This window comes from Macrobrachium rosenbergii, chromosome 55 (genome assembly GCF_040412425.1).
Source record: "Macrobrachium rosenbergii isolate ZJJX-2024 chromosome 55, ASM4041242v1, whole genome shotgun sequence".
Classification (NCBI taxonomy): Eukaryota; Metazoa; Arthropoda; class Malacostraca; order Decapoda; family Palaemonidae; genus Macrobrachium; species Macrobrachium rosenbergii.
The window spans coordinates 18,343,840-18,355,962 of NC_089795.1; the positions used below are offsets into that span (position 1 = coordinate 18,343,840).

Below are 12,123 nucleotides of genomic sequence, written 5' to 3' on the forward strand. Positions count from 1 at the left end.
GTAAAGAAAGGTGAGGATGAGGTAGTCACTAATGACGGTATGGCAAATGTCTCCAACTCTTATGGAAAAAAAATTATGCACACTAGCTTTGCCACTCCTTATTCCAAGTGGCATAATTCCATGGTATTTAATGATAATGGTTTTGCTCAAACACACTTCTCATTCAAGGCTGATATACTCTTAGGAATAATCCTGACCTCAGCAATTCAATAATTTTTGTGTCATCCTTATTAACAGAAATTTTGTTGTCTTCAAGGTCCAGGCAAGTAAAATGAACCATTTCAGTTATCTTGCTATATCCAGGCTGAGAAATAGAAACAGAAGGGAATAGTGTGATTAAACAGAAAGCACACAAAGCATCTTCAAGTTACGCATTAATCCAAGACAGATCCAACACCAGAAAATAGCACAAACATCATACAGTGTATAAAATGTACTCAAAACAGTATATACAAAAACCAAAACTTGAGAATACAAAGGCTTATGGATAAGGGCAAAGCAGTTAAACCATCTTCAACAAGAAAATTAGTAAACATAGCTACTACAAGATTCTTTTTATACAAACTTTTACGTTCATCATACAAAAGCATCTCCATAAAAGATGGTGTAATACAAATAATACTTAGGTACTGAAGAACTTGGTGATAATAAAACTGAGTTGGAAGAGCAATCTGTACATGCACCTTTGACTGATATAACTAAGTAAAGAGCAGGGCTGCTGAGTCAAGTTGAACTCGTTCAGTATAAAGTCCCAACTCCAAATGAGTTATTTATGCCAGTGTGTAACTCAACCCCCAAAAAATGAGTAAGTTAGGATATTAAAAGAGTATCTAGAAGATTAAGACTGGGAACTAATGAAATGTTTTGTTTGTTCCATGCTATCAATCAATATAGGGAATATAAGTAGTCTTAGTCACAAAAATAAGAATTAGAGACACTGGTGGTAACACAGTTGCAATCAGTGATACCAGACATTGAGGAATTGTAGGTTCTGTGTACTGACTTGACAGCCCTGGTGAAGAAGAGAGCTTTCATTGAATTAGATGGAGTTTCCTAGTAAGAGAGGTCTTGCCAATAATGTAAACACTACATTGGTTATTTCCAATGGTATGTCAACACTTGAACTGTCCACTATTAGAAGGCATTAAGGCATAAGTGTAAAAAAGAAGGAGTTCAAGTTCTTAAGAATACAAAAAACTAGAGGAACGGCATGGCTGTCAACACACTTAAAATTATTATAAAATATAAGTTAATATTATAAAACAAAATTTATATTTGATTTGTTTTCATGTTTACTGTCCATGAGGCACTGAAATACTTTAATAATCAGCACATTACATAATTATACTTATATACAGTATAATTATTGAACAGTAATGCTGATGAGACTAGAAAGTTGTGCATTACCATTTAAACTGACTATCACAGTTTCAGCAAATATGGTTTGGTAAGTATATTATGTTCACAAACATTGGGGAAGCAAAGCCTTCCACTCTTGCAGCTGGCTTATTGTGATTAAAACTAAAACACCTAAATACTTCTGACTCTGGTATATGTCAAACTAAAAGAATAGTATCATAATATTATGCTGAAGCTATAAACCAAAGAATATCTGGTGGGGGAACTTCATATGCAATACAATTATTTCTTTAACTTTTCTCTCATTTTTGTCTATTATATTTACAGCATACAAAAATCTTAATGACATTTACTGAGATCTGTAGTTAATAGCAATGGATGAAGTTTGTGTTTACTGCCAGGTACATAATATGATCCTAGTCTGACTATCTGCAAGGTGGTAAAATCTGAAATGAAGATTTAAACTTATAAAAAATTATTTGTCAATATGCTTTTGTGGAGACTTTGGCAAACGCTAAGTATGTCAAAATGAAAACTGTAAAATACACCATCATGCACACTTTTAGCTTATATAGCAAAACTAAACAGATTCACTTTAATCATTAATACAAACCTGTTAAAACTTACACGTAAAGGGCTTTTTTATGCAAAAATACAAATTTTTGCCTTCATTGTCTAGTTTAATGGCACCATGTTTCACCATTTGGCATTACAGTACTTAGAATTTAAGGCTTTACTGTCCAGTTTAATTTGCTTAAGATGAGTGTTTTTTTTTTATTTTTCTAGACATGATTTATATGATTACACATCATATTATTGTTGGAAAAAACTTGCACAAGCGTCACAGAAAAGTACATTATCTGATCTTTTATAGTCATTTCACCAAACAACCTTAGTAAACTATATCAAAACTCCAACCATTAACATATTTCTCATTTTGCAGTTATTAGCCACCTTGATAATTTTTCATTATTTAAACAGTTATTACTACAAAATTATCACAACATCTTCACTAATCACAGATTTTTCACCAACAAATTCTGCTGGCTCTTTAAATTTCTTATACAACTCGTATAAAAATTGTTCACTATTTGAGCCTTTATAAAAGTTTTCAAAGCCAACATATTTGTTGTTTTAAGGAACATTCTAAGAATAAACCAAAAACTTCTTGATCAACAGTTATCTCTTACAAGACATTAATCAAACAAAATTCTGGTTATCCAAAAATCTGAGTAACTCTGGACACACCAAATAAATACAAAGTTCATTCACTATACACTTCTAATACCAGAAACACCATGGCTCCACTAAACTAGGCATTTCTTATCACAGCACAACCTTGTATTCATGTTCATAATTATTGTGAATAATCTTAACAATCAATTCAGTCTTTAGCTTTTAGCTTATCCTTAAGTTTACTTTTCAACCCTCCAGCTTCTTTGGTTTTCTTCGCTACATTTCTGTCTTCCTGCACTTTTTTCACTTTTTCTTCAGCTGCTTTCATTCTGTAAACATTCAAGAAAATTAACATCAATGAATAATGTAAATTATGATTGAATGAGAATTTTAAAATGTAATGATAACATTCAACTAATTGATTAATTGATAGTTTTATGGACTTGTAACTCCACAGCTAACACACACAACAACATTAAATCATTCTGTGTGTGGCTAAAAGCAGGTAAACACAATAAAGACAAAACACAAACAAAAACTCTAAAATTTAAAAAATCACAAGAAATGTCAAACTGTGAGTAGTGCTAGATGTTTAAACAACAGCTGATCCTATCTACTCATTAAAAACTGTTTGCCCAGTGTAGCAAATCCTTAATTTACAGAGGACTACATTTGATTTTGTCATTTTTAGATTTCCCATGATGTGAAGAGTTCATAATTTCTTTCATTTTCTACTTTTCTAGCTCTCCGCTTATCTTCAATTACCATGAAAAATATTACTGATTACATGTACTTTTTAGAGAGAGTGGCAGTGACTGCTTTCCTACTTGTTAAGTCCATTCTCAAACACCACTATACTAAGAAATATCCACTTCAGCATCTTTAACACTACTGGAGATACTGGATTGTATTGTCAAATGGTTCATAAAACCTACAGTCAAAGATAATTAAATACATCCTTGAGTGTAACAAGATTTCCTTCAATGCTATTAAAACAGCACAATACTGTGCTGCAAAAAATTTAATTTTTATGATAAAATCAAGTTTTATATATATTTATGAAGTAATTACATAGCTATTATAGTCGAGCCAAACGAAAGTGGCGCGTGAGAGGTCTCCGTCCAGTGCATCATATCGACATCAAAAAATTTCGGACATCAGACCTTAAAGACCCCTCAGTGAGGATACGAGCGAACAATCTGACCAGCTTATTACCTGCGGATTAACTGATTTAGCGTGTCAGACAAAAAAAAAAAAAAATTAATCTTGTTCTTGTCTGAGAGGGGTTGATATCTAAATCTTAACCACATGTCAAGTTACAGTATTTGTCTTTTCATATAAATAAACACTACATTGACAATTAAAAGGTTCCCTCGAGTTTGAGCCAATATGTTATTTACCCAAAGATCCAAATCTTTGGGTATGATGGCTGAAATATCAATATAACAGTACCATGTTACAGGAAAATGGAAAATCTTGGAGATGCACTGAGATTTGGAAAATTCCATATATAAATTTGAAAGAACTGGCGAAAGTGGGTTTCCCATTGCTATATCAAACATTTGTTTAAAATATTTCTCATTGAAAATAAAGTTTATGCAATTCATCTTTAAGGTATTCCAATACTGAGTCAATGGGAAGTTTTATATATATATATATATATATATATATATATATATATATATATATATATATATATATATATATATATATATATATATATATATATATATATATATATATATATATATATATATGTATATATATATATATATGTATATATATATATATATATATATATATATATATATATATATATATATATATATATATATATATATATATATATATATATATATATATATGTATATATATATATATGTATATATATATATATATATATGTATATATATATATATATATATATATATATATATATATATATATATATGTATATATATATATATATATATATATATATATATATATATATATATATATATATATATATATATATATATATATATATATATATGTATATATATATGTATATATGTATATATATATATATATATATATATATATATATATATATATATATATATATATATGTATATATATATATATATATATATATATATATATATATATATGTATATATATATATATATATATATATATGTATATATATATATATATATATATATATATATATATATATATATATATATATATATATATATATATATATGTATATATATATATATATATATATATATATATATATATATATATATATATATGTATATATATATATATATATATATATATATATATATATATATATATATATACATACATACATACATACATACATACATACATACATACATACATACACACACACAATTAAAGAGGGAAAAACAATCCTATACAGAAGACATAGGGTAAATGTATTTTTGAAGGAAGAAAACACTTATAATCTATTAAAGCGCTCCCTGTGTGGCTCTGATTGACCTGGGATCATAATTCTTCCAAGGTTCCTATTTGTTATCTATTCACCACCTGGAAAAAAGAGCCGAAAAGGAAAATATATCCGGGATTATGACCAACGGAACCCTCCCACCTTTAAGATCTTAATGCATCTTCGGTTTCAGGACTTCTCTAAACCGCACTCTCCAGGTAAAATGAACGATCTCTAGATTTCGCCACGATACATTCAGTGTCTCACGCGCCACTTTCGTTTGGCTCGACTATAGTTTCACCATGCACGACAGCTAAAATTTTTGAAATTTGTGGTAGCGCTACTTTCGATTCGGGTAGGTGACTAGCCTCGCCTACTTTCAGGGAAAGAGAGGAACAACTCAGCAAAGAGCTCCAGTTTGTTTGTGCCCTTCTGTCCATGCAAAAGGAGGAGGGATGGCTCCGATCATGTAATTACTTGGTAAGTATCTATAAAACTTTATTTTATCATAATGTCATTTTTATATAAGTAACTTACCGAGTAATTACATAGTTGATCCCACACTGACAGGTGGGGGTGATGCATGGACATATCTACTCCAAAACATTAGTAATGGTAATAAATTTGAGAAAAGTAAAAATTGCTAGCACTGAAACAATGCTTGTTGTTCCTTACCTGGTAAGAGAGCTGCTGCAGGAAGATACTGCCTCTGGATGGTGCTCATCTTATCCTGTAGTGGTGTGGCGGTATAGCCATGAAGCGCCTACTACATCAGCAGGAACTTTGCAGTGAAAGACATTTCCGATGGCTAGCAAAGTATCCAATGTTGCCCCTGCCCTGGGCGCAGTACCACAAATAAAAACAACCAGAGAAAGCAACACTGTTACCTACACCACATAAATAAAAACCACCACCCATCCACTAAAAAACTTGTGGGCACTCCAGGTGCACAGTACCCCCAGGCTCCCCTAGAACTCAACACCCTATGTCAAGGTGAAGAGAAAAAAGGATGAAAGGGATGCTTCCTAAGCTTCTTCCCCAAACACCATGCCTGCCACTGACAACAGACCCAGGGTACTGCAATTTTCATACACCTTTTCCACTTCCTGCAAGTAGTGCGTTGCAAAATTTGACCTGCACCTCTAATAAGAAGCTTGAAGAATGGGGAAGAGAGACAAGTTGTGTTTAAAAGATAATGAAGCAGTGACCGCTCTAACTTCATGAGGTTTGACTTTAACTGAGGGTAAAGCATCCTCCCCAATCAGAGAATGTGCTTCTGAGATAAGGTCTCTGAGAAAAAATGCCAGGGTATTCTTAGACAGTCGATGAGAAGGGTTTCTCACTGAGTACCATAGGTTACTTGCCGGTTCACAGATTTTCTCAGTTCTGTGCAAATAATACCTTAATGCCCTCACAGGACAATGAGCTCTCTCTTCCTACTCCGGTCCCAAAATCTAAACAGATTCTTAATAATAAATGAGCCCAGGGTTTAAACAGGGTCTCATTCTTGGCTAAAAATCCCAGGGTAAAAGAATAGACTGCATCCCTTGGGAGAAGCCAATCCTCTTATCAACTGCGTGTAGTTCACCAACACACTTAGCGGTTGCCAAAGCCACAAGAAAAAGTCTTTCTGGTGAGATCCCTTAGCAAAACCGAAGGAAGGGGCCTTAAAGCGAGGACTAGACAGCCATTTGAGAACTACATCCAGGTTCCAAGAGACTACTCCTACTTCCTCCTATTTGGCTGTGTCGAATGACTTAATGAGGTCGTATAGATCCTGGTTCGAGGACAGATCTATTCCCCTGTGTCAGAAAGCTGAGCCCAACATGGACCTATAACCTGTAATAGTAGAGGAGGACAGGCCTCTAGGAGACCTTAAATACAGCAGAAAATCTGCTATCACCGCTATAGATGTCTAAGACGAGGTGTTATGTCTTCTGCACCAAGCGCATTAGACTATCCACTTGGCTTGATAAGAGTTTGCTAGAGGATTGACGTCTACATCTAGCAATAACCTCTGCTGCCAATCTTGAAAAGCCCTTTGCTCTAATGAGCTTCCTGACATTCTGTATCCAGTCAGGGCCAGAGCAGACAATCCTTGATGGAACTTCCTGAAGTGGGGCTGTCTGAGTAAACTTGGGTTTTGAGGAAGTAGCCTTGGAAAACCCACCAGAAGTCTGAGAAAATCCGGAAACCACTGCTTCGAGGGCCAAAATGGAGGCTATTAAAGTCATTGACACGTTTTGGTGGGTCCAAAACTTGTTTATGACTTCCCTCACCATGTGTAATGGTTGGAAAGCATATAGATCCTTGTTCGACCAGCCTTGTAGCATGGCAACTGTCGCCTATGATAAAGGATCAGGGGCCGGCAAACAGAACGGAAGACAAAAGATTCCTGGAGGTCGCAAATAGGTCCAGGATCAGCTTTCCCCACAGTGTCCACAGATCTAAGCAGACTAGAGGGTCCAGGGTCCATTCTGTGGGGAGAACCTGTCTTTGATGGCTTAGTTCGTCCGCATGTACTGTCACTGTCTTGTTGCGAACTTCCGACGTGAAGACCTGTAGCCCCAAATGGATCACCTTTAATTCTTTGACATTGATATGTCAACTTCTTTGATCCAGGGACCATGTCCTGGAAACTTCCTTGTTCCCCAGAAGAGCTTCCCAACCTAGGTCTGATGCGTCCGAGTAGAAGTCTAGCTTGGGGCTCAGAGGGAGGAGAGATTTTCCCTCTAACAGCTTGTCTTTGGAATTCCACCACTGTAAATCTATCTTGATCTCTAGGGTCACAGGAAAAATTAATGTCTGGGAATTTTCTTCTGTTCCAGCTGGCCCTCAAGAACAACTGTAGAACTCTCATATAGAGTCTGCCCAAAAAGACGAACTGTTCTATGGAGACTAGAGTCCCTAGAAGACTCATCCACTTGTTGGCTGAGCAGTTTTCAAGGGAGAGAAATTCGTTGACCATCCTCAGGCATGATTCTACTCTCTTGGGGGAAGGAAAAACCCGAAAGCCCTGAGAGTCTATCGTCATTCCCAAATATAGAATCTTCTGTGTTGGAGTCAGCTGGGACTTCTGTGTACTGATCAGTAAGCCCAAGTCTTGGGCTAGAAAAAGGGTCTTATGAAGGTCCTCCATACACTTCTCCTTTGACTGAGATTGAAGGAGCCAATCATCCAGAAAAAGGGAGATGTTGATCCCCCTACGATGGAGCTACTTTGCAAGAGGGGCAAGAACCCAAGTGAAGACTTGGGTAGGACAGCCAAAGCACAGAGCTCGAAACTGATAAACTCTGTTTCGGAACACAAACCTGAGGCATATTAATGAAGATTATCCAGTCTCCCTGGTGAATGGATGATTGGACAATCTGGTTCATTTCCATCCTGAATTTCGTCTTCTGGACGAAGAAATTCAGGGCGCCAACGTCCAGGATGGGTCTCCAACCTCCTGATGACTTGGGGGCTACAAAAAGACAGTTGTAGGCCCCTGAGAACTGACATCTTCTATCACCTTCTTGGGAGAGGGCCCAAAACCTCTCTGAGCCTACTGAGTAGGCAGTCAATGCGATGGGTGCATTGACTAAGGATGGTTTCTTTCTGAACGGGATGGAGTAGCCCTCCCTCAGGACTTCCATGATCCAATATTCCGCTCCCTTCACTTCCCATCTTTCCCAAAAATGAAGGAGTCTGGCTCCTACTGGAGTACGGAGGACAGAGTCCTCACTTCCATGAGGAAGGTTTGGAAGAGGACTTCTTAATGGCACGAGACGAGAAGCGGACGTTCAAGCGAGGTCTGGAGTAAGCCCTTTGTCTGCTACTATGAAAGGGCTGCAGCTGGAGAGGAGATGCCTTTTTGGTGCTGAAGGCAGTCATTTCCTTAGGGTGTCTAGTCGACGGGGCCAAGAGCTCCCGAGTTGACTTCTTTTGAGGGTCTGACACGATCTCTTGAACTGTAGAGTGAGGAAAAAGGTGTTGATAGTCTAGTGGGGAGAAGAGGAGTGCCGACTTCTGTGAAGAAGTAACCCTCTTGGTGGTGTATGAACACCAAAGCTCTCTCTTCTTGAGAACCCCATATCAAAGAGAGAGGCCAATTCCTGTGAGACGTCTCTGTTGCCCTAATCAGTACAAGAAAGGACACCAAGCCAGTCTGCAGCACAATCCTCAGGCAAATCAGTACAGTCCTTAATCTTACATGCAAGGGCTCCCACAAACCAGTCCAAGAAACTCAGGACTTCAAAAACATTAAAAAGGTTCTTGACGAGATAGTTCAGTTCTGTTGTGGGGAACATCACTTTGGTTGAAGAAAAAGCCAACCTTCAGGATGAATCAGTCAGCCCAGAGAAGTCCCCCTGGGAGGAGGCAGAGACTCCCAAGGAAGGACCTTCTCCCGTGGCGTACAATATGCACCTCCTTTGAGATAACCTGGAAGGAGGAAAACCAAAGGAGGCCTTCCACTGCTCTCTCTTCCCAAAGAGCTAACCCTCAACCTCGGTTAAGGCTTTCCTTGCTGAGAAGAAAGTACCATCTTAGGAAGCCTTTTGGAGTCTACAGGCTGGCTGCTCATTAAGAAAGCTGAAGCTGGCGAAACTGGTTCCGCTGCTGAGAAGAAATCAGGAAAACTAACTACACCCAATCTCTGGTTATCAGCAGGGGGTCCATTCCCAACGGCATGACAATCGAAAATCGCCGATAACAGCACTTATCGGTGCCGATAACCAGACACTGGTGCCGATAACCAGGGATCGGTGCCGCTGTTAAGTGGGGATTAGCGCCAATAAGCAGGTATCGGCACATATCAGTGCCGAAAATCCAGTTATCGCTGTCACTAGAAAAGTGCCGTAAAACCAGATCACCAATAACCGAGGCTGCCAATAACTGGGGACTGCCTGTAGTAAAAATCTTAACAAGGCTGCATAAGCCGAAGGAGGCGTGTCCTGGTCTACTTCCTCTTCCACATCTGATGACACCAGGGACAAAGACAAGTCTGCGGGAGGTTGAGGAACTGACAGCGCCTTCTTGAGCAAGTCTAAAGTGCTGCCAAGTTGGCGTTGAATGGGAACCGACAGATCAGCGACTGCTGGTACCTGAACACCTGTGGCAAGTGTCTGAAGAAGCGGTGGCAGCTGAACGGGGGCTGTCGCTGGGTGCTTGGCAGCTGGCACCGCAAACGCTGGATCTGGCGCCGCGTGCTTGAAGGCTGAGACTGGGCGGTTGGCCACTACTGGGCACTTGGGCACTGATGGGTGTTCAGATGTTCTCGGGCACTAGTGGGTGCCTGGACACTAAAGGGAGCTCGGGAGCCGCTCGGCACTCGGATGCTCTCGAACACTAGTGGGCGCTTAAATGACAACAGATTCTTGGATGAAGAGGAGTGTTTATGAGAGTAAGAAGCAGAATGCTTGGGAGCCGAATAATGGCTCTCTACCTCCAAGCGCTCCGAAGAAGAGTGCTTTTGGCTGTCCCAGGAACTGCAGGATGGACGAGGGCTGTGAGCAGGTTCTCTGAAACTTTTGCAGGGCACCAGAAGAGAGTGCAACACATCTACTGCACGCCTTGATTCGTCCTTAAAACGCCACTGGCACCTGGGACTCGACTCCTAAGAACTAGGAGAAGGATGACACACTTCCATAGAGACACCTTTCCAATGGCTCTCTGTTGTAACCTGGGATGCAACAACAGGTCCGACTGACGGGGCAACTACCCATGGGCAGACCTCACTAACCTCCCTTGGGCTACGAGTATACTCCTCCCAGGTTTAGGGGAGTATGACAATGACTTTTGCCTAGGAGAATCAGCGGGATGAGCAGCCACCTCCTCCACTACCACCTCCCACCTCACTTGCACTTTTAACATATCATGTTCATTAGGACTCTCACTGAGGACCCCAATTGGGCCATAGTACTCCTATCAATTTAAATTTCTGATCAAGTCTTGATTCGAGGCAGGCAATGGGATCCGGTTCAGAAGCATGGGAGCCAGGTAAAGATGCAGGTGGTATAATCTGAGGACTGGGAATGGGAGACACGATAGACATAGGCTCAGAAACAGGAGGAACAATAATATTGTCTGATGACTTAGTAGAATCCTGGCTAGTTAAGGTCTTACTATTATCAGCTCTAGCAGGTGCCTTCCTCTTCCTGTCTCTTTCCCGTTTAGCTAAATGTGACTCTAAAATTCTTCCACTTTTTGCTATCCGTCTTCACATTCCTCACGTCAAATCCACTGAACATACCTGTCTCCTACAATCTGTGCAAAGGGTATGCGGGTCATAAGAAGCCTTTGTCAATCTTGTACTGCAGCCTTTCCTGCAATACCCAATACTAGATGAACTTGAGTCAAACATCATACTTAAGTCAACTGTCAAAAAAGCCTAAATTGTGAAAAAATTGTCTCCAATAGTAAAAATAGGCCAAAAATCGGTAAAGTCAGTCATAAAGAACCTAACACTGACTAAATGTGCCGAAAAGGCTACCAAATACAAGAATACTTCACCAATTGGGCAAAAAACATCAACCAGAAAAGCAAAGAATTACAAAATGAGCTGCTGCATACAACTGGTCTACAGTCATAAGTCAACAGAAACAAACTGAAGCTAATTGCTGAGTTGTTCCTCTCTTTCCCCAAAAGTGGGTGGGGCTAGTCACCTACCCAAATCAAAAGTAGTGCCACCAAGAATTTAAACATTTTAGCTGCCGTGCAAGTTGAAACTAACAGCTATGTAATTACTAGGTAAGTTACTTATATAAAATTGACATGTGACCAAACAACATCCCATTTGGAGTAAAATGTGGAAAGACTGCTCCAAGTCCAACCCCTACTCTGAGTTGGGTCCATCCATTAATAGTAATATTAATTCTTTATGGTATTTCTAATTCTCTAAAACTGAGAAGCGTTATTTATGGCAAACTTATGGAGGTTTCCACAGACACTACAGAATACTTTAATTTACATGCTCTATGCTAGTATGGTTTAAGATGTCTGGGATGGTTAGCATAAAACCTAAAATATTTCTCACTAACAACTTTACATGTGATTGAATTTGGAATTCTTTGGAATCTCCGCCAGTACAGAACCAGTGAGACAACCCAGAGGTAACCCAACTGCATCTACCTAAAGGTTAGGAA

At 38.5% G+C, this 12,123-nt stretch overlaps 1 protein-coding gene across 3 annotated transcripts in view; it reads right to left on the reverse strand.

Moving 5' to 3' along the window:
- Positions 1-418: 418 nt before the first annotated feature.
- The window catches only part of LOC136835648 (formin-2-like), a 344,992-nt gene continuing 333,287 nt past the window's right edge, over positions 419-12,123 (reverse strand). For all 3 annotated transcript variants that reach the window (XM_067099461.1, XM_067099464.1, XM_067099463.1), the window contains one exon: positions 419-2,864. In XM_067099461.1, the coding sequence (XP_066955562.1) occupies positions 2,744-2,864 (121 nt within the window). In that variant the 3' untranslated portion in view covers positions 419-2,743. The remainder of the gene's footprint in view (positions 2,865-12,123) is intronic.